We start from the raw sequence: 24,268 nt of genomic DNA on the forward strand, positions 1-24,268 counted from the left end.
TGCGTGCAGTGTGCAGGGTGTGGAGTCGGAGCCGCAGAGAGAGCGGGACATGGTGACGTCACTGGTTGCTACACGCCAAGCGGGGCAGCCGTAGCAACCAGTGATTTAGGATGAATTAATTACAACAGCACTGCGGCAGCAGCGGCAGTGAATGTTGCAGACTGGCAGGCAGTTGATTCCGGGACTCTCTATTGTCCCGGTTTGAAGGCTCCCGGGACACGGGACAAAAACGTAAATTACGGGACGATCCCGGGCAAACCGGGACACGTGGTCACCCTATTGTCTGAGGAATGTTCTGCTTCTAGCACCTCCCTTTGCAATTGTCTACCAATGACATCTCAGATGTGCCCGATGTGAGACATGTCTGGAGATATTGCATGGTAGGAAGTTGAGACCACACAGACTGCTCACAGTAGCATGAGCAACATGTGGCCTGACGTTGTCCTCCTGGGACACTTTGAAATCGTCAAAATAGCCATATCACTCGTTCCGGCTACCATACATTATGTCACCACACACCATGATCCTAGGAGTAGGATTGTGTGACAGGAGCCATCGCACAATCATACCACATGACTGATCTGATTTTTGAGGTTTCACTTGGCTAAAAAAACTTTCTCTTTCAATCTGTCTTTTATGCCCCTCCCACATGCTATAATTTAATCATTTGTGGATCTTAGCGACACCTGCTACGTCCTCAATTTACATAACCTTATGGCTTTTCCTTCTTGGTGCTGCAATTTCAATGTTAGGTAGTGTATATAGAGACTTCCCGTTCTTAACCCCTTAGGGACGCATGACGTACTGGTACGGCATGTTTCCCGAGTCCTTAAGGACCCATGACGTACCGGTACGTCATGGGTTTAAACCGCGATTGCGGCGCAGCGAGGTTAATCGGAACAGGATGCCCGCTGAAATCATTCAGCGGGCATCCTGTCACAACGCCGGGAGGGGGGTCATGTGACCCCCCCGTATCGGCGATCGCCGCAAACCGCAGGTCAATTCAGACCTGCGGTTTGCGGCTTTACCTGCGGTTGCGGCGGCTGTGCGGCGGTGCCATCGGGTCCCCATGCGGTTGTGGGGGGGGGGACCCGATGGCATGATAGGCAGCGCGATGTCTAAGGAAGGCATCGCGCTGCCTTCCGGTGACGAGCCTGTGAGATCCAGCCCCCTGGATCTCACAGGCCCGGAAGCTGTATGAGTAATACACACAGTATAACTCATACAGCCAATGCATTCCAATACAGAAGTATTGGAATGCATTGTAAAGGAATATACCCCCCAAAGTTCAAGTCCCAAAGTGGGACAAAAAATAAAGTGAAAAAAAAATTTGAAAAAATAAAGTTTCCCCCCCAAAAAATTAAAAGTTTCAAGTAAAAATAAACAAAAACTTCATAAACAAATAAAGTTAAAAACAATTGGTAAAAAATAGGGGAAAAAAAAGTATACATATTAGGTATCGCCGCATCCGTATCGACTGGCTCTATAAACATTTCACATGACCTAACCCCTCAGATGAACACCGTAAAAAATAAAAATTAAAAACTGTGCTAAATAAAAAAAAAATTGTCACCTTACATCACAAAAAAGTACAACAGCAAGCGATCAAAAAGGCGTTTGCCCACCAAAATAGTACCAATCTAACCGTCACCTCATCCCGCAAAAAATGAGCCCCTGCCTGAGACAATCGCCCAAAAAATAGTGAAAAAGTGAAATTTTGAAATTGTATCTCTATTTTCCATTAATTCTTGTGGAATACCTAAAGGGTTAACAAAGTTTGTAAAATCAGTTTTGAATACCTTGAGGGGTGTAGTTTATAGAATGGGGTCATTTTTGGGTGGTTTCTATTATGTAAGCCTCGCAAAGTGACTTCAGACCTGAACTGGTCCCTAAAAATTGGTTTTTTGAAAATTTCAGAAAAATTTCAAGATTTGCTTCTAAACTTCTAAGCCTTGTAAAATCCCCAAAAAATAAAATATCATTCCCAACATGATCCAAACATGAAGTAGACATATGGGGAATGTAAAGTAATAACTATTTTTGGAGGTATTACTATGTATTACAAATGTTTAATAAATTTGGTATTTTTTTATAAATAAAAATGATTTTTTTTTACTTCATTTTACCAGTGTCATGAAGTACAATATGTGATGAAAAAACAATCTCAGAACGGCCTGGATAAGTCAAAGCGTTTTAAAGTTATCAGCACTTAAAGTCTGGTCCTTAAGGTGAAATAGGGCTGAGTCCTTAAGGGGTTAAAGGGGTTCTCCGGGATTTAAGAAAATTAAAATCCGTAAATATTATTTTATAATAAATATATTCTCAAATACCTTTCATTAGTTATAAGGGCTCATTTTGCCTGGGGAGAAATCATTAGGAGAAATAAAATGGTCGCCTTCCTATTAGTACAGAAAATCTGTCCTAATCACACAGCAGCACAAGCTACTTCACAACGCTGAGCCAAAGAACTGCCTCATCCTCTCTGCTCTGCTTGTCAGGGATGATCCTGAATACCACTGATAAGATCTTCAGCTGACTCTCTGTGGGAATGGAGTTCATAAGGAGATATGAAGGACACAGAGGAGAGTGGAGGTGTGGTAATGAGCATCAGCACTTGTATGCAGTCTCCATTAGCACAGTCAGTCCTGTCTATTCTCTCTGTATTCATGTCTCCTCATGAACTCTATTCCCCAGAAATGTAGCTGAAGATTTATCATCTGTATTCAGGATCCTGCTCCCTGACAAGTAGAGCAGAGAGGGGGATGAGGCATCTTTTTTCCTCAGTGTTGTAAAGTAACTTGTCCTCCTGTGTGATTAGGATAGATTTTGTGTGTACTAATAGGACGGCGGCCATTTTATTTCTCCTAATGATTGCTCCCTAGAGAAAACAAGCCCGGCTGGATGACTATCAGCTTTAGAAAAAGCAGAGGGCTGCACTATGAGGGCAAAGTACTCCATTGGATTGACCAGATGGAGCCTCTGCTGTTGCTGTTACCTGTTATTTGCACTTTATCTATTGCTTAATCTTTTGTTATTTCATTGCTGTATTTCAATATATTGCTTAATCTTTTGTTATTTCATTGCTGTATTTCAATGCTGTAAGTCCCCTGATGAGTTGGCCTCAGGCCAATGAAACGCGTCGGGCAGAGCAGTACTGAGACATAGCTATATACTGCTTGATTTTCTGTGCATAATTACATGTCTATGCCTGGGCAGGACATTATATACCTGCATATTTGCTTTATGTAGCTATATCTTTGTGTTTCCTTTTATTGTGCCAGGTGTCAGTTCCTCCGCTTGCTCCTCTTCCCTGATGAAGCTGGGCAGTCAATTGGCACAGCATAGGGATATCAAGGGTTACACTAGGAGGAAGGAGAAACGCAGTGGGATCGCCGTGTTTAGGGTGAGCTTGTTGATCCCCAGCGTAGGGTATCATTAGAGGAGGGCTAACTAGGAGGAAGAGACCTAGTTTTCCGTTCCCTTCCCTATCCGCCCACCGCCCCCTCTCTATGTCCCCTGGCACTAATTTAGCAATACTGTATTTATTCACCACTGAGTGACTTGTGATAAGTGTGTTGCACCCTGGCGGGCGGCCTTCCGCTTCCTTTTGGGTATATTATTTTAATGATGTATTAAAAGTTAAGTCTTAATTGAGGTCACCCACTAATTCAGTTTTTCTTGTATTTAGAATTGGGTACCCATTTGTTGGTTATTAAGAGTGACCATTACCTCCCCATGGTTATTTAAATATATGTTATGTTATGTTACTAAGTCCTTGTATAGCGCTCTAGAGGAACTCAATCCGATCGAAGCGCTTGTGGACGGCAGTATTGGTGGGCCCCTACGTCATCCTACACAAATAGCCAGGTCTTAACCAGCTTCCTGAATTCCAGGTAATCTGGTATAGTTCTAATATGTTCTGGGAGGGAGTTCCAGATCTTGGGGGCTAATACTGAGAAACGTCTGTCCCCCCTTGTCTTGAGGCGGGTTCTTGGCACCGACAAAAGGGAGGCTGAGGTGGATCTCAGTTCTCTAGGAGGATGGTAACGTGTTATCTTTTTTTGCAGATAAATGGGGCCTGTTTTGTAGAGAGCTTTGTGTGTTAAGCAGCACAGCTTAAACTGCACTCTCTCTTTCACTGGGAGCCAGTGGAGTTCCCTGCGTGCTTTTGTAACAGAGTCTGTCCAGTCTAGTTTCTTGATGAGCCGGATGGCTCTGTTTTGACAGAGTTGCAGAGCTCTCAGATCTTTCTCTGGTAGCCCCGCATACATTGCATTGCCATAGTCCAGGTGAGAGTTGACTAGCGCTCCCACCACGACCTGTCTGCATGTGTTGGGGAGAAACGGTAGGGCTTTTTTTTAGAAGGAATAGGGCAAAGTTTGCTTTCCGTATTACTTCTTTAATCTGGGGATGGAGGCTCATTTCTTGATCCAAAATTATCCCCAGACTCTTTCCTTGTGTGGCGATGGCAACGTTTTCCCCAAAGATAGACGGGGCAGCAGCCTCTGGTGTTTTATGTAGTGCAACAAGCTCAGTCTTGGTCGGGTTGAGTTTGAGGTGGTTATGTGCTAGCCAGTTCCTGGCCTTTTTTAGTCCTTCTTGCGTGAGTTTATAGTCATCAGCGGATTTCGATACTCTCAAAAGGATCTGTGTATCGTCCGCATAGGACTCATAGCTGATGTTATACTCCTTCAGAATGGCGAGCAGAGGTCGGACATAAATGTTAAAAAGTAATGGCGAGAGGGGAGATCCCTGAGGGACTCCCCACTCCACCTTCTCGACTGGGGAAAAGAATAAGCCCAGTTTGACTCTCTGAGTTCTGTTTTTCAGAAAAGAGTCAAACCAGGCAAGTCCGTGGTTATCTATTCCAATGTCAGCTTTTAATCTATTTAGGAGGATGGGATGGCTGATAGTGTCGAAAGCTGCCGACATGTCTATGAGAACCAGCCAGGTCCCCCCTCCCTCGTCAGCGACCCCTAGGGCTTCATCCCAAAGGCTGACCAGGGCTGATTCCGTGCTGTGTGTTGGCCTGAAGCCCGACTGATGTTCATCTAGAAGTCGATGCTTTTCTACGTGCAGCTGGAGTTGGCTTGCCACTGCTCTCTCCATGATTTTAGCTATTAGGTGGATGTTGGTAATCGGTCTGAAGTTGGCCATCATATTTATGTCTGCTTCTGGTTTCTTGAGGAGGGGGGGTTATGATTCCTAACTTGAGAGTCTCGGGGACGTTACCGAATATATTTATAATAAAGTAATATTTACGTATTTTCATTTTTGCTAATTCCCGGAGAACCCCTTTAACATCACCTCTGGGCCACAGACACAACGGACAGGAGGGGACCTTATAGAGTTCTATGGGAGAATTTTCTAGCCATGCTCTATGACCTTTGAAGAGGTCAAGAGAGAGCTGTGATATCACCTACTGTGAATGGTGGATCCTGTGTTATCTATACAGAGGGGATATCGGTCATTGTAATCCTGCTTGTAATTATAATGTGATAGTTACTGAAAAAATACTTGTACAGAGTAGGAAGTCTTGACATATTATTAACCCTAACTGTCACTGCTAAAGGTGAGCGAAGTTTTGAAAAATTTGATTCAGCAACTTTGCCGATTAGCCAAGAAATTAGATTAGTTATGAATTAATTTGTCATGAATCACTCTGCCTTAGGGTGCGGCCACATGGAGTGACAGTGCTGCAGGCACGTTGCGGCCATGCTGCGGTGAAGAACCGTGCGGCCAATTAGCCTGCAGCTGCCTTTCATGTAATAATAAAGACTGCACTGTATAGTCCTTCTTCATTGTTAATGGTCGTACGTCACCTTTATATAGGGGCTGTTGCTGGTTTGAGTTTTGGCTGGTTAGGTGGGGGGACAATATGCAAATTATTGCTGTTCTGGCCTTTAATCTCCTGCAGGTTGACAGTAAACACTGAATATTAATCAGCTCTGGCATACCCACTTGTCCAACCGCAGCGCTCTCCTGCCCTACAGGTGGGAGCTCTTCTTCTGCCATCTGCTTTTCCTCCTTTTCCACATCATCTAATATAGATGAGAATATGTCATCAGGAACATCCAACTCATCCTCTCTCTGCATTTTGCTGACTTTTCTAGGACATGGAGACTTTGAAGGATGATTTGGGAGAAGTAAAGCCAGCAAAATATGAGGATGGTCATCATTAAGACCTGGCCCCTCTAAGGAGTGCAGACTGGATGGTATTGGTTGGCACGCTGGCACCGGAATAATAAAAGCTTCCATATTATTGGTATTAAATTACATATCTTAGTTTACAGCTGATGTAGGAATAAGTAAATCTAGGAATAAATAAATACAACTGACACAGAATAAGTCTCCCTGCACTCTCCCTGCACTGTCTCTTCCCTCTCCCTGCAGTCTCCCTGCACTTTCCCTCTACAATATTCTTCTATTAATAATTTTCAGCAACACTGACCCTAGCTGTCATGGACGTTCCCGCGACAGGCGGCAGGAGATTGGTGAGACTGGCAAGGCGAGGTTTGATTTGACATGTTTTCTATTTGGATCAAATTATGTCTGTGTTGTTTCTGGTGCTTGCCTCACCTTCTTTCCCCAGGTGTGGCTATTTGGGTCATTTAACCTTCTCTATTTATTGTTGTTTCTCCCACTATGCTATGCAGTTTATAGCTTCAGTTTGAGTTGTGGATAGCTGGTGTTTGGATCTCGGCTGAGTTGCTGGTGCTGCCATAGCCACTTAAAGTTAAGTGTTTTCTTTCCCTTATGTATTTTGTTTGGGTTATTTTGTGTGTTGAATTTCCCTGTCATTTGTATTAAGGCCTGAGGGAGAGGAACAGGTTGTCTCAGTCCTGACATTAGTACCAGGGTCCTATGGGGTGAGTTAGGACATTAGGTATTCCTGTGTATGAACTCACCTACCTCTGGGGTCTGTTCATACTGGTAGTTAGGACTTCAGGACTTCGATTAGGGTTTTACCAGAGACCACAGATTGCTGGTCCTAGTTGTGGTTACCAGGCCTGTCTCAAACCTAAAGTTGCCCCCCAGGACAGATTCTCTGAGGGAAGTGATAATTTCATTTTGTTTAGGAAGGTGTGCAAATTGTATTTTAGGCTATATCCACACTCATCTGGGGATGAGATTCAGAGAGTTGGTGTGGTTATTTCCTTGCTTAAAGGGGACACTCAGTTATGGGCCTGCTGACCGGATCGCAGTCTCTCCGGTCGGTGGATGAATTTTTCAAAGCTCTTGGTCTCATCTATGATGACCCGGATCGGACCTCACTAGCTGAGACCAAGCTACGTGGCATTCGTCAGGGAGAGCGTTCTGCTGAGATCTATTGCTCTGAGTTTAAGAGGTGGGCTACGGATACTGAGTGGAACGATCCAGCTCTCCGTAGTCAGTAATTTGTTAGGGATTATCAGAGAGGCTGAAGGACGCTTTCGCCTTTCATGAGAATCCTAAATCTCTGGAAGTCGCTATGTCTCTTGCAGTACGCATTGATAGACGCCTAAGAGAGAGATCTAGGGGCCCCCACTCTCAGGACGTACTATTACATAACGTATCGTCTTCCTCTGACACTTTGGGTGAAGATACTCCTGGGTTTATGTCTGGGGACGAACCCATGCAATTAGGAGGAGCTACTCCTGGATCTGCTTTTAAGCATATTAGACGTAGGAAGGGAGTGTGATTTTTCTGCGGACAAAGGGACATTTTATCGATGTATGTCCATGCATTTAGCGTCAAAAAGAAAAAAAAGTATATCTAATTCCCATCTGACTCTTGGAGGGGTGAGAGGGGAGTCAGAGAATGTGTATGTGTCTTTGACTGGTAGTACTCGATTTCTCCTCACTGCCGAGGTAGCACTAGAGTCCAAGACTGTGAGGATTGAGGTGTTTATCGACAGTGGGGCATGGGTGAACCTGACTGATGCTCAGTTCACCCGTATGCACGGGTTGTCTCTAAGTGAATTATAGACAAACATTTTAATTTTTGCTAATGATTCTGCACCTCTAACTCAGAAGTGTTTATCTCAGATGGTGCATGACATCCGATTAAGAGTGGGTGACTTTCATCAGGAATTAATCTCGTGTTTTGTGTTGGAGGGTATCCCTGCTCTGTTGGTTCTGGGTCTACCGTGGTTAAGCAAGCACAATCCAACCATTGATTGGCAAGCTAGACAGATTCTGGATTGGGGTGATTATTGCATTGACAATTGTCTGAATACATCTTTTTCTGTTTTAACCACTAAAACATTACCCTCTTTTATATCAGATTTTGCCAATGTATTTTCTGAAAGTGGATGCCAGGATTTACCTCCGCATCGGGAATATGATTGTCCTATCAACCTTATTCCTGGTCCCCGGAGCTAAGTTGCCCAAATCTAGGTTGTATAACCTTTCTGGACGCTAAAGAATGGTCATGAGAGAGTATATTACCGAGAGTTTGGCTAAAGGACACATAAGACCTTCCAAATCTCCAGTGGCAGCAGGGTTTTTCTTTGTTTTCTTTGTTGAACTCTTAGGCCATGTCTGGATTTCTGTGAGCTCGATCGGATTACTGTCCGTGATTCTTACCCCCTTCCTTTGATTCCTGATTTGTTTAACCAGATTGTTGATGACAAGGTGTTCTTCAAGTGGGGCATATAATCTGGTCAGGATCAAGGATGGGGATGAATGGAAGACGGCTTTTAATACCCCAGAGCGTCACTTTGAGAACCTGGTCATGCCTTTTGGGTTTTGGGTCATGCTTCTGCGGTTTTCCAGCATTTTGTGAATGACATTTTTCATCACCTGGTGGGGAGGTTTGTTGAATTTATTTTCCAGACGTGGAGACTCATCAGGATCACCTTAGACAGGTGTTAAAGATCCTAAGATATAATATATTGTACGCAAAATTAGAGAAGTGTGTTTTTGCTGCACATGAGGTGCAATTCTTTGGCTACATGCTGTCATCTTCAGGTTTTTGAATGGATCCAGAGAATGTCAGTGCTGTATTGGACTGGGATCGACCTGAAAATCTGAAGGCTCTTATGCGGTTTTTGGGGTTCACCAACTATTACCAAAAATGTATTCAGAACTATTTGGCAGTGGTGAAACCCTTAACTGACATGACTAAGAAAGGGACAGATGTTTCAGTGGTGTCTGATTCGGCGTTGCGAGCCTTTTCTTTGGTTAAGGAGTGCTTTGCTTCTGCCCCTATATTGGTGCAGCCGGATGTATCACAACCTTTCATTGTGGAAGTTGACGCGTCCGAGGTGGGGTTAGGAGCAGTCTTATCGCAGGGCCTGTCACCTGGTAAATGGTGCCCATGTGCATTTTCCTCTAAAAAACTCTCTTCCACAGAGAGAAATTACGATGTCGGTATCAGGACTTTGATTAGGGTTTTACTAGGAGGTGTCCATCTCCTTTCCCTAGTTTCCAGGCCTTATTCGCTCACCCCTTTCCCTCCTATGTTCAGTGTGGTGTTTCCCTCCCACACTCGGACATGACACTAGCGCATGAGCGCTTGTTATGTCTCTCCCTATGCTCAGAGGACAATAGCAGAGACGTCTTGGGATGAGTGTTTTATGGGCTGTGACATCACACGGAATGGCTGGCTGGATGGCATTATGGGCGATCTCGCGTTCCAGGGCTTCTTACTTTCACTTTGTAACACGTGCAGCCGACATTTTAGGAAAAACTGATTCGTTACCACGAAGCGTGAGGAAATTCGGATTTGTTGCGAATCAAAGTTTTTCTAAACTTCGGACCGATTTCTGTCTCGATTGTTTTGCTTCGCTCAACACTAGTCACTGCAAAAATGGTACTATTGTGTATTGTTAAAGTGTATTGTTTTATGATGACTTGTCTTTTGGATAGGTCATTAGTATCTGATTCGATACTCCGGGACTCCCGACGATCAGCTGTTTAAGAAGGAACAGTGTTGCGGTCTTCTCTCAGCTCACCAAGTACAGCGTCATAGATTGTATAGCGGCTGTGCTTGGTATTGCAGCTCAGCCCCATTCACTTCAATGCGGCTGTGCTGTGCCTAGGCCACGTGACCGATGAATGTGAAAGGCAAAGCTGTGAGAAAGCCACAGCTCTACTGCGAGTCCCAGGGCCTTCTCAAACAGCTGATCGACTCCCACTGATCAGATACTAATGACCTATGTAGATAAAAAATCTCAGAAAACTCTTCTTTTTATGGTAAACATATTATAAATGTGTGTTTTAAAAAAAAAATTCATGTCCATATAAAAAAAAATAGTCCTGGATTACTATAGTTTTCACACTGGCCACTGAGATTCATAATAGGCTGGCACTCCGCCACAGTCTTATAGCCACAGGCAGGATTACAATGAAATGTAACACCTATACTACAAAGCTGGAGACAGATAGGACAGGGTCACACCAGATAGGCAGCTCCTCCTCCATCGTCCTTGGAGAGTGACCTCAACATACAGTTGCAAGAAAAGGTATGTGAACCCTTTGGAATGATATGGATTTCTGCACAAATTGGTCATAAAATGTGATCTGATCTTCACCTAAGTCACAACAATGGACAATCACAGTCTGCTTAAACTAATAACACACAAATTTTTTTATGTTACCATGTTTTTATTGAACACACCATGTAAACAGTGCAGGTGGAAAAAGTATGTGAACCCCTAGACTAATGACATCTCCAAGAGCTAATTGGAGTGAGGTGTCAGCCAACTCGAGTCCAATTAATGAGATGAGATTGGAGGTGTTGGTTACAGCTGCCCTGCCCTATAAAAAACAAACACCAGTTTTGGGTTTGCTTTTCACAAGAAGCATTGCCTGATGTGAATGATGCCTCGCACAAAAGAGCTCTCAGAAGACCTACGATTAAGAATTGTTGACTTGCATAAAGCTGGAAAGGGTTATAAAAGTATCTCCAAAAGCCTTGATGTTCATCAGTCCACGGTAAGACAAATTGTCTATAAATGGAGAAAGTTCAGCACTGCTGCTACTTTCCCTAGGAATGGCTGTCCTGTAAAGATGACTGCAAGAGCACAGCGCATACTGCACAATGAGGTGAAGAAGAATCCTAGAGTGTCAGCTAAAGACTTACAAAAGTCTCTGGCCTATGTTAACATCCCTGTTAGCGAATCTACGATACGTAAAACCCTAAACAAGAATGGATTTCATGGGAGGATACCACAGAGGAAGCCACTGCTGTCCAAAAAAAACATTGCTGCACGTTTACAGTTTGCACAAGAGCACCTGGATGTTCCACAGCAGTACTGGCAAAATATTCTGTGGGCAGATGAAACCAAAGTTGAGTTGTTTGGAAGAAACACACAACACTATGTGTATACAAAATGAAGGGGCACTCACATATGGGAAACACTGGACGATTAGGTAAATGTAATTTAATATTCTAAAAACAAACCCCTAAAATATACTAAAAACATATGATGTAACAACCTATAAATTACATATATGTGAATCCTAATAGCACTTTGGTATGGCGTGCTGGCGTAAAATGCTGTTAATGCGTGGTATCACATACAGTCCATGTAGACAATCTCTTAATGCAGATATAAACTCGCCAGTCTATAAATTCATAGATACACAGGCATGTAATTGTGGGTATAGTGAAACAATGTCTCAATTGGTATAGAGAAATGACCGCACAATGTGTTCCAGTGGTAACAGTGGTGTGAGATATCCGGAATATCACACCAGTGATTTATAACACTATGTCCAATTGCGATAGAACATGGGAGTCCAATATTCAGTTAAGCACGTTGGGATGAACTTCCCAGTTACTTACAGTGTCCAGCCGCTTATGGTGACCCGGTCTCTCCCCTCCTCACTGCTAGACCGCAGTGTATAGTTACCCAGGTGGCCGTGCCTGGCCGGCCGTGGCGTCCCACGTGACCTGGTGATCTGGGGTTCCGGGCGGACGCTTTAGTGACGTCACTGCTGTGCGGCGGCAATTTCAAATTCAGAAGTCAATCTTTAGCGCTTACAGCTAGATATCCAATTTCTTTGGTCTTTTGCTTGAATCCACGCTCACTCTGTAGTGCCAGACGCGTTTCAGGGTCTTACACCCCTTCCTCAGTGGCCACCGAGTGAGTGGATTCTCACTCCTTATAAATGGTACTGACCCACCCACAATTGTGCTTTTTTTCAGCTTATTGCAATACATGGAATGGATTTGGTTGTTCTTATATTGCTGTTACAATTTATACATAAATATGATTAAAAACATAAATATTACTCCCCATATGATGGCTACAATGTTAAAATATTAAGATAATAGTCCTAGGGAAGAATTGCAAGGTCGGTGATACATTTTGAGGTAAAAACGCATCAAAACCGCAGCCATGTGAACTGCGTTTTGTATGCGATTTCTATAATTTGATGTTCTGAAGGGCAAGATGATCCCTACCAAGGGACTTGGACCTAAACCGCATCAATATATTTGAATCTTGTCTGCGGTTATGTGGTTTGTTGATTTGTTCCTCAGATTTCATATATTGCTGGGATAAATTGATAGTAATATATGTGGGGAGCCGTCCCATGGGGAGGGGAATCACAGTGTCAATTATTGATCAAAATGTATCACCGACCTTGCAATTCTTCCCTAGGACTATTATCTTAATATTTTAACATTGTAGCCATCATATGGGGAGTAATATTTATGTTTTTAATCATATTTATGTATAAATTGTAACAGCAATATAAGAACAACCAAATCCATTCCATGTATTGCAATAAGCTGAAAAAAAGCACAATTGTGGGTGGGTCAGTACCATTTATAAGGAGTGAGAATCCACTCACTCGGTGGCCACTGAGGAAGGGGTGTAAGACCCTGAAACGCGTCTGGCACTACAGAGTGAGCGTGGATTCAAGCAAAAGACCAAAGAAATTGGATATCTAGCTGTAAGCGCTAAAGATTGACTTCTGAATTTGAAATTGCCGCCGCACAGCAGTGACGTCACTAAAGCGTCCGCCCGGAACCCCAGATCACCAGGTCACGTGGGACGCCACGGCCGGCCAGGCACGGCCACCTGGGTAACTATACACTGCGGTCTAGCAGTGAGGAGGGGAGAGACCGGGTCACCATAAGCGGCTGGACACTGTAAGTAACTGGGAAGTTCATCCCAACGTGCTTAACTGAATATTGGACTCCCATGTTCTATCGCAATTGGACATAGTGTTATAAATCACTGGTGTGATATTCCGGATATCTCACACCACTGTTACCACTGGAACACATTGTGCGGTCATTTCTCTATACCAATTGAGACATTGTTTCACTATACCCACAATTACATGCCTGTGTATCTATGAATTTATAGACTGGCGAGTTTATATCTGCATTAAGAGATTGTCTACATGGACTGTATGTGATACCACGCATTAACAGCATTTTACGCCAGCACGCCATACCAAAGTGCTATTAGGATTCACATATATGTAATTTATAGGTTGTTACATCATATGTTTTTAGTATATTTTAGGGGTTTGTTTTTAGAATATTAAATTACATTTACCTAATCGTCCAGTGTTTCCCATATGTGAGTGCCCCTTCATTTTGTATACACTCCATTTTTCCTTCTAGGTCCTGAGGGTAGGACCGGAGGGTGAGCACCTATCCATACGTGATAGGGGTGAGCCGCTGTATTTTATATACACAACACTATGTGTAGAGAAAAAGAGGCACAGCACACCAACATCAAAACCTCATCCCAACTGTGAAGTATGGTGGTGGGGGCATTATGGTTTGCGGCTGCTTTGCTGCGTCAGGGCCTGAATGGATTGCTATCATCAAAGGAAAAATTAATTCCCAAATTTATCAAGATATTTTGCAGGAGAACTTAAGGCCATCTGTTCACCAGCTGAAGCTCAACAGAAGATGGGTGTTGCAACAGGACAACGACCCAAAGCATAGAAGTAAATCAACAACAGAATGGCTTAAACAAAAGAAAATACGCCTTCTGGAGTGGCCCAGTCAGAGTCCTGACCTCAACCCGATTGAGATGCTGTGGCATGACCTTAAGAAAGCGATTCACACCAGACATCTCTAAGAATATTGCTGAACTGAAACAGTTCTGTAAAGAGGAATGGTCAAGAATTACTCCTGACCGTTGTACACGTCTGATCTGCAACTACAGGAAACGTTTGGTTGAAGTTATTGCTGCCAAAGGAGGTTCAACCAGTTATTAAATCCAAGGGTTCACATACTTTTTCCACCTGCACTGTGAATGTTTACATGGTGTGTTCAATAAAAACATGGTAACATTTAATTCTTTGTGTGTTATTAGTTTAAGCAGACTGTGATTGTCTATTGTTGTGACAGATGAAGATCAGATCACATTTTATGACCAATTTGTGCAGAAATCCATATAATTCCAAAGGGTTCACATACTTTTTCTTGCAACTGTATGTCCCAGAGTGTGCCCTCAACACTCTCCAAGAGAAGTCAACGAGTTATTTTCTGACTAAAAAAAATATACAATCAGAAAATTGAAAAAATGAAAAAAACAAAGATGAATTAGTTAAAAAAGATAAAATATTCAATTTAAGAGAAACTGATGTATGGAGTCTCAGTGCTGTGCTGTTTCCAACACACATTTCTAACACTAGACCCTCTTCCCAATCAAGATCACATTATGGTAATACTCACTGATCGTTTCGTTCATGTTCACATGTGACACCTCTTTCTGTTCCAGTAATGCCAGGCTCTTTACCCTTGATTCCACCATTTCCAGCAGGCGCCCAGCTTTCTGTAATCTAGCAGTCTTATCATCATAGCGGAATTCATCGATCAGACGATCCAAGCCCTTCAAAAGCTTTCAGAAGCAAAGAGGCCAAAAGTGGTTAAAATGTGACTTTGATTCATTGCAACATTTCATTACAAAACTGTTTAGCCATTTAAATCAGAAAATCCAATTAAAATGATCGTTCTAATATGTCATAGATACATGTGAGAAAATGATAATGAAGTCTAGAGAGCGCTATAGAGAATATAGAATTCTCTTAAGAATGAACACTATTCTGCAGATTTTATTTATTACAAAATGCAAAATTTAGCAGCTAAATAGTATTCATTACTGCTGTAGAGTATGTGTAACTCCTTCTCATAGCTGGCGGTGTTGCTTCTGACCCAGAACTGACATCACACACAGCTCCTGGCTGCTGTTCTCGGGGCTGACTTTATCTGCTCTAAACCTCCTTACACTAAAGGCCCCTTTCACACGGGCGAGTATTCCGCGCGGGTGCAATGCGTGAGATTCAGCAGCAGGACAGTCAGATACTGTACATGGTGAATCTGCACAGACTATACAGCAGCAAAATGATAGAAAATGTTTAATGAAGATTATCTTGAAAGTGTCTCATTTTTCATTTAGGAAGCAAATTAAAGAGGCTCTGTAAGCAGGGTCAACCCTATTAAACCAAGAACAGAGCCTGGTAGGGGTGATCCTGCAGTTTAAATGAATACCTTTCTCCCCACTGTCGGTGCCACAGTTGTTGATAAAATTGTACTTTTATTCCTTTGCTGGCAGGCAATTTTGAGCACCAGGAGGCGGGTTTTTTCAGCGACGCCTACCAACATCTAAACACCCCCCTCCCCTTGATTGACAGCGCTAGAGTACAACTTCTGCTTGATCTAGCGTTGACCTTCAAGGGGAGGGGGGGGGGATTGTTTAGACATCGGTAGGTGTCGCATAGCGGTGCTCGAAATTGCCCGACCGCAACAGAATAAAAATAAGATTTTATCAACTACCGTGGTGCTGACAGTGAGGAGAAAGGTATTATTTTAAACTGAAGGATCACCCCTACCAGGCTAGTTGTCTGGTTTAATCAGGGTGATCTGGTGACAGAGCCGCTTTAAATGGCTGTCCCACAAAAAATATTCAACATTTTCAAACCAGCACCTGGATCTGAATGATTTCATAATTTTGTTAAAAATTTTGTATAGCTGCTGAGTTGTTCAATAAAATGTATCTATATAGCGCCACCTGCTGTTTTATCTTTTCTTGATATCTCAATCAACCTCAGTAACATCGCCGAGGTGGTCGCACATGCTCAGTTCCATCCTTCAACTGCCACCAGGCAGATCTACTGTTAGAGCTGCAGCAGGAAGGATATGCCCCTGAGGACTGTGATATGGAGAGAGCTGCAGTAGAAAGGACATTTCCTTAGCTGCCAGTCTAAAAAAAAAAAATCTAGCGGAGCAAATGGAGCAATGAATGTGGAGATCTCTGGATCCATGGGAGATACAGGGCTGGCTCTAGCTTTGTTAGAAGGAGATTGTCATGTATCATGGTGTCCTTAGCATAATACCCTTCACTGAGTACAGGAGAATTAAGACATTCAGAGAAAAGGACCGGATTTTGCATATAACTATTGGACACAATTTTTACTGCACCACTGATGTTGATCATAGCAGTGTTTGGATTTAGGCTACTTTCACACTAGCGTGATCCGGCAGGGTTCAGCAAAAACGCTTCCGTTACTGATAATACAACCATCTGCATCCGTTATGTATGGATCCGGTTGTATTATCTTTAACATACCCAAGACCGATCCGTCATGAACTCTATTAAAAACTGATCCGTCCCCATTGACTTGCATTGTGGGTCATGACGGATGCGTCTTGCTCCGTATCCCAGGACGGAAAGCAAACTGCAGCATGCTGCGATTTGCTCTCCGGTATAAGAACGGAACGGAATGCATTTTGGAGCACTCCGTTCTGTTCAGTTACGTTTTGTCCCCATTGACAATGAATGGAGACAAAACGGAAGCGTTTTATTCCCGGTATTGAGACCCTATGACGGATCTCAATGCTAACGCTAGTGTGAAAGTAGCCTTAGTGGGACAATGAAGGCCAGTAGGTTGTATTTAAAGGCTATGAACACATTTGAGATGTACAGTACATTATTAGGGTACTTTCACACTTGCGGCAGAGAGATCCGGCAAGCAGTTCCGTCGCCGGAACTGCCTGCCGGATCAGGCAAAACGTATGCCAACTGATGGCATTAGTAAGACTGATCAGGATCAGTCTTAAAAATGCCTGATCAGACAAAAAAATGCATTGAAATGCCGGATTCGTCTTTCCGGTGTCAACCGGCAAAACGGATCTGGCATTTATTTTTTTCACCTTTTCTTTCAGTCTTCGCATACGCAGACCGGAAGGATGGATCCGGCATTCCGGTATTCTAAATGCCGGATCTGGCACTAATACATTCCTATGGTAAAAAAAAATTCAGGCAAGTCTTCATTTTTTCGCCGGAGATAAAACTGTAGTATGCTACGGTTTTCTCTTTTGCCTGATCAGTCAAAATGACTGAACTGAAGACATCCTGATGCATCCTGAACGGATTATCTCCATTCAGAATGCATGGGGATAAAACTGATCAGTTATTTTCCGGTATTGAGCCCCTGTGACGGAACTCTATGCCGGAAAAAAAAAACGCTAGTGAGAAAGTAGCCTAACTTGTTTTTCCTCTACAACTTTCACTTTCACTGCATCTGCAGATTATGGTTTGACTCTTGACTCACTGATGGCCGGACCTGTAGCCCTTATCTCGGAACTCCTGACAGCTTTTAAACACTAAATTGAAGGAGGTTAAGCATGCATGGGATAGGCATAAGGCCATCCTTCATATAAGATAGGGCCAGGGGCTATCCATAGTATTCAGTATATTGGGCAGACTAGATGGGCCAAATGGTTCTTATCTGCCGACACATTCTATGTTTATATGTTTCTATTATTATCAACCTGATAAGAATTTAGCCATTATGAGTGTTTATGAGCTGTTAGGGATGCAACTAGACCTGACTTGGCCTCACAGCAAATATTTAAACAGTCCCCCCCCCCACCCCGCAAACCCCTTCTCCCGTGCAACCCTCACTTCTGAAGCTAGTCAAGATAGCTCTATCAGACCAGGCCAGGCAACTGCTCCATCCTTTTCCTACACGTTCAGGTATATACTGTACGTCATGTCACTGTATATAATGTATTGTATAATACTGTTGAGGGGAAACTGACAATAAAATCTTTCAGCTTTCCCTGCTTTCACTATGGCTTCACCCCTGATAAGGACCACAGAGTGAGCCATCAGAGCATCTCTATGATGGATTCACTGAGAAAGGAAAGCAATAGTCTGCAAATGCAGTGAAAGGGAATGTTATAGAGGAAAAACTGTTGAAAATTTTTAATAAAGACCAATGCAAGCCATGTAAAATGCAATAATAAAAAATAGCTTGAAAGGTGTCTATAATTTGAAATAAAAATGAAGAATAAAAATATTATGGAAAAATTATGGAAAATTAACCACAACTCAAAAGCAATGTCTCATTTTCATTAGCTGATTTCAGTAAATTTTGATTCATTCTTTATTTTGTCAGTTTCAGGTGTGACAACAACTTTGTCAGCGTGTGTATCACTGGTTTTCTTTTATACGTTTTTCATTTCAAATTGAAATACATGTACTGTATGTACCTAGAGCAGGGGTGGGGAACCTCCGGCCTGCAAGCCGTATGCAGCCTGAGGGACCATTTCATGTGGGGTCTGATCTGAGGGTGGGGGGCCTATTGGGGGTCTGATCTGAGGCTGGGGGGGTCTGATCTGAGGCTGGGGGGGTCTGATGAGGGACCGATCTGAGGCTGGGGGGGTCTAATGGGGGCTGATCTGAGGCTATGGAGGGTTTGATGGGGGTTTGATCTGAGGTCGGGAGGTCTGATGGGGGTGTGATCTGAGGCTGGGGAGGGTCTGATGAGGGTCTTATCTGAGGCTGATGTAGGCTGGGTGGTCTGATAGAAGGCTGATTTGAGGCTGATGGAGGTGCAGATCTGAGGCTGAGAAAGGGACAAAGGCAGGGACAGTTGCGAAGAAAAAGGCACGGACAGTGGCAGGGAGAGTGAAAGCTGGGTGGACCCCTCTCTGGACCCCTCTGGGTTTAGCTTGCCTACCATCAATGCCATCAATAAATAACTAAATATATAACATTCTCAACGTAAAAAGTAGACTGCTATATGTAGTCAAAATGGCGCTTGTACTATTTTGTAATATATATAGTGCAGGCGCCATTTTGTGCTGCAAAAATACAGCGCTGTAGATTGTTTTCAATTGAAGCGCAATATCTATAACTTTCCCCTAAGTCACTTATATGTTTGACCAAATATAGCAGTCAAAGTTGAGAATTTTGTATGGCCCCCGAACGATAATTAACTAAGTAAGGTTGGTATTGTTGACGTACTAGTCCAAAATATATTTACTGCCTATATAAAGTATGCTAAAAACAGTTTATTGTTTATTATATTAAAAATCTCCACAAAATAGGCTTAATAGGGTGATTGGGGATATCTCAGACTAATGATGCTGATCCCCAAAGAAACACTCCTATCACTAAGGTGATCAGTGATAGGAGTGTTTCTTTGGGGATCAGCATCATTAGTCTGAGATATCCCCAATCACCCTATTAAGCCTATTTTGTGGAGATTTTTAACCGCCTCACGTCCGCCCATAGGATATAAACGTCCTATGGGTGGACGTCTATTTCTGACAGCACGTTTTAAAACGTCCTGTCAGAAATAGCAGCTGCACGCTAATCGTGCAGCTGCTGATCGGGTTGCCCGCTGTCAGTGACAGCAGGGCAACCCAGAGATAAGGCAGGGACAGTGCCCAGGTGTCCCTGCCTTCACGATCGCTGCAGACACAGCGCTCACCGAGCGCTGTGTCTGCAGAGCAGGAAGCGCTGTGCGCTTCCTGTTCCGGCCCGGCGGTCATGTGACCGCCGGGACCGGAGAGTGCAGGGGCTGTGTGAGGTCTCTCAGAGACCTCGATCAGCCCTGCTGTGAGGCTGTACAGCGCAGGATTGCTGCTGTACAGCCTCTATAGGGGTGCATTTCCACTGTAACTGGGGCTACTATGTCAGCCCCAGTTACAGGAGAAATCAACAGTGAAAAAAAAAAGTAAATATCCCCCAGAGGTCTTGTATGACCTTATGGGGGATGAAAAGTGTAAAATAAAATAAAAATAAAATAAAGTGTTGAAAAAATAAAATAAAAAAAAGGTTCACATGTAAAAAAAAAAAAAAATCCCAAGTAAGGAATAAAAAAAAAAAAAAAATAGACATATTTAGTATTGCCGCGTCCGTAAAAACCAGCTCTATAAAAATATCACATGACCTAACCCCTCGGGTGAACACCGTAAAAAATAAATAAAAAAAACTGTGTCAAAACAAGCAATTTTTGTCACCTTGCATCACAAAAGGTGCAACACCAAGTGATCAAAAACGCGTATGTCCCACAAAATGGTACCAATAAAACCGTCACCTCATCCCGCAAAAAATGAGCCCCTACATAAGAAAATCTCTCAAAAAATAAAAAAACTATAGCTCTTAGAACATGGAGACACTAAAACATCATTTTTTTGGTTTCAAAAATGCTATTATTGTGTTAAAGTGAAACAAATAAAAAAAAGTATACATATTAGGTATTGCCGCGTCCGTAAAAACCAGCTCTATAAAAATATCACATGACCTAACCCCTCGGGTGAACACCGTAAAAAAAAAAATAAAATAACTGTGTCAAAACAAGCAATTTTTGTCACCTTGCATCACAAAAGGTGCAACACCAAGTGATCAAAAACGCGTATGTCCCACAAAATAGTACCAATAAAACCGTCACCTCATCCCGCAAAAAATGAGCCCCTACATAAGAAAATCTCTCAAAAAATAAAAAAAACTATAGCTCTCAGAACATGGACACAATAAAACATAATTTTTTGGTTTCAAAAATGCTATTATTGTGTAAAACTTTAATAAATGAGAAAAAGTATACATATTAGGTATCGCCACGTCCGTAACAATCTGCTCTATAAAAATGTCACTTGACTGAACCCCTCAGGTGAACGCTGTAAAAATAAATAAATAGAAACTGTGCTAAAACAACCAATTTTTTGGTCACCTTGCCCAATAAAGTGTTATAATGAATGATCAAAAAATCATATGTACCCAAAAATAGTACTAATAAAACTGGCACCTTATCCCCTAGTTTCCAAAATGGGGTCACTTCTTGGGAGTTTCTACTGTAAGGGTGCATCAGGGGGCTTCAAATGGGACATGGCATCTAAAAACCATGTGGAGTTCCTTTCCTTCTGCGCCCTGCCGTGTGCCCATACAGCAGTTTATGACCACATGTGGGGTGTTTCTGTAAACCGCAGAATCTGGGTAATAAATATTGAGTTTTGTTTGGCTGTTAACCATCGATGTGTTAAAGAAAAAAATTGATTAAAATGGAAAATCTGCCAAAAAAGTGAAATTTAAAAATTTGATCTCCATTTTCCTTTAATTCTTGTGGAACGCCTAAAGGGTTAACAAAGTTTGTAAAATCGGTTTTGAATACCTTGAGGGGTGTAGTTTCTACAATGGGGTCATTTATGGGGGTATCCACTATGTAGGCCCCACAAAGTGACTTCAGACCTGAACTGGTCCTTATAAAGTGGGTTTTGGCAATTTTCTTACAAATTTGAAGAATTGCTTCTAAACTTCTAAGCCTTCTAACGTCCTAAAAAAATAAAATGACATTTCCAAAATGATGCCAACATAAAGTAGACATATGGGAAATGTTAAATAATAACTATTTTATGAGGTATCACTTTCTGTTTTGAAAGCAGAGAAATTGAAATTTAGAAAATTGCGAATTTTTCTAATTTTTGGGTAAATTTGGGATTTTTTCATAAATAAAGGTGAAATATTTTGACTCAAATTTATGACTATCATGAAGTACAATGTGTCACGAGAAAACAATCTCTGAATGACTTGGATAAATAAAGGCGTTCCAAAGTTATTACCACATAAAGTGAGATATGTCAGTTTTGCAAAATTTGGCCTGGTCAGGAAGGGGGCAAAGGGCCCAGATGGGAAGTGGTTAATATAATAAACAGTTTTTAGCATACTTTATATAGGCAGTAAATATAAATGGCCCCCGAACGATGTTACAAATATCCAAATGGCCCTCGGCAGCAAAAAGGCGCCCCACCCCCGCCCTAGAGGTTGGTGAGTAAAATGGCTGCTGATGTCAATAAGGTGAATTCAATGGAAAATCAAGGGTTTCACCGGCGAGTAAATTGTCTCTCTTTATCAGGGATGATTGCTTGATATCTTACCTCTGCAAATGAAAGATTATTCTGCCTTGTGACATTCTCACAAAAAGGTGTAAATTGATCCGTAAAATAGTTCAGGTGACACTGGAACTGGACAGAGAGAGAAAGAGAGGTTTCCTCATTATCATAAATTATTTAAAATGATGACATATCTCTACCATTCTGTTACCCAAAATCTACTTTCTACAGATCGCCTTCTGTTGCACCAAAATCAAGGTCAAACCAATGGACAGTTTCTCATCGACTTTTGCCTGTGTGGCATCCCACTGTACATATTTCAGATGGCGATACTGAGGAGTAGCCCCATTGAATGATGGTGCGGCGAATACTCATGCAGATCCGCTGCACACACAGTAGCACATCCGTTGCCGATCCACAGTGTGGAAATTCAAGATGGCTTTTTAGCTGACATGTAAAAAAAGATGGTCACTGTGAAGAAACGCTGCAGAAATCAATTCTATAGGTGAATATAAGAAACTTTGTAATTTGTCTATCAAACTAACATTCTCTGCTAAGGATGCATTCACATCACCGTTTAGCTTTCCGTTCTTCTGATCCGTCAGAAGAAGAGAGAGAGAGAAAAAAAAAAAGGATCCTGTAAAAAAAAAAACGGACCCCGTTGCATCAGTTTTGCATAGGATTGCATAGGATTAGTTTTTTTTACAGGATCCAGTAAAAAAACGGATCCTATTGCATCAGTTGTCATCCGTTTGAGCCATTTCCATCTAAGATCAGTTTTTTTAGATGGAAACAAAAGTACTGCATGAAGTTTTTTCCTGTGTAAGGGTACTTTCACTATAGCGGCAGGGGACTCTGGTAGGCTGTTCTGGCGGGTGAACAGCCTGTCGGATTCGTCCTGTCGCTAGTTCACGTGTGCCCCCGGACTGCCGCTCCGTCCCCATTGACTATAATGGGGGCGGAGTTCCAGCGGCAGCACGGCAGAGCACGCCGAGAGGCGGCCGGACTAAAAGTACTGTACTTTTAGTCTGGCTGCCTCTCGGCGTGCACTGCCGCCGGAACTCCGCCCCCGCCCCCCCCCGTCCTGCCTCTAGTTCACATGTGCCCCCGGACTTCCGCTCCGTCCCCATTGACTATAATGGGGGCGGGGCGGAGTTCCCATTCAGTACTTTTAGTCCAGCAGCCTCTCGGCGTACGCTGCCGTGCTGCCGCAGGAACTCCGCCCCCGCCCGCATTACAGTCAATGGGGATGGAGCGGCAGTCCGGGGGCACACGTGAACTAGAGGCAGGACGGATCCGACTAGCTTAAGGCAACTTTCACACTAGCGTTAGAAGAATCCGGAAATCCGGATGCAAACGGATATCATTTGTTTCCAGATCCGGATGTGGACCCGTCTGACAAATGCATTGCAATACCGGATCCGTCTCTCCGGTGTCATCTGGAAAAACAGATGCGGTATTTATCTTTTTCACAGATTTAAAGGTCTCAGCATGCGCAGACCGAGAAACCGGATCCGTTTTTCCAGAACACTTGGTACCGGATCCGGCATTAATACATTTCAATGGAAATTAATGCCGGATCCGGCAATCCGGCAAGTGTTCCGGAATTTTTCAGAGGAGAGGGGGAAAGGAGGAGTAATCTGCAATGCGAGAGAAGAGACACACATGCTGCATGTAGAAAAACTGTAGTTTTTAATGGTATCATTTTTGGGGTATGTACAACTTTTTGATCACTTTTTTTTGAGGGTGACAAAAAATAACGAATCGTGAATTTAAATTATTTTTTTCCTGTTTTGGCGTTCACCGCACAAAGAAAATATTTTTCTATTTTTAATACTTTGGGCATTTTGAAACACGGCAATATCTATTATGTTTATTCAGCTTCTCTCAAACAATTAGTAATAATACCTCTGAAAAGTCGTTTTTAGCTTGATGACAGGCACAGTATACAGCTCCCACACTCTGGTGATGAGGGCTGTATAGTGATTGCTCTTAGCACTCTCTCCATTTACTCTTTCATGGGAGATATGTATGTAAATAAAGGGAAAAATTTAAAGAGGACCTCTCCCCTCTCCTGACCTGCTTGTTTTAATAGCTTCATGCATTCCCCATGTAATACCAAATCTGGAGCATCTTTTCTTAAGTCTCTATGTTGTGCCATTGCTTTATTATTCCTACTAGAAGTTAT

The 24,268-nt window shown here is 42.7% G+C and overlaps 1 protein-coding gene across 1 annotated transcript in view; it reads right to left on the reverse strand.

The window, feature by feature from the left end:
• Positions 1–24,268, reverse strand: part of ADGRE5 (adhesion G protein-coupled receptor E5) — a 180,701-nt gene that overhangs the window by 54,918 nt on the left and 101,515 nt on the right. The window contains exons 8-9 of the mRNA XM_040414661.1: positions 22,126–22,212; positions 14,635–14,800 (exon numbers count right to left, since the gene is read on the reverse strand). Coding sequence (XP_040270595.1) covers positions 14,635–14,800; positions 22,126–22,212 — 253 coding nt within the window. The remainder of the gene's footprint in view (positions 1–14,634; positions 14,801–22,125; positions 22,213–24,268) is intronic.

This window comes from Bufo bufo, chromosome 1 (genome assembly GCF_905171765.1).
Source record: "Bufo bufo chromosome 1, aBufBuf1.1, whole genome shotgun sequence".
Lineage (NCBI taxonomy): Eukaryota > Metazoa > Chordata > Amphibia > Anura > Bufonidae > Bufo > Bufo bufo.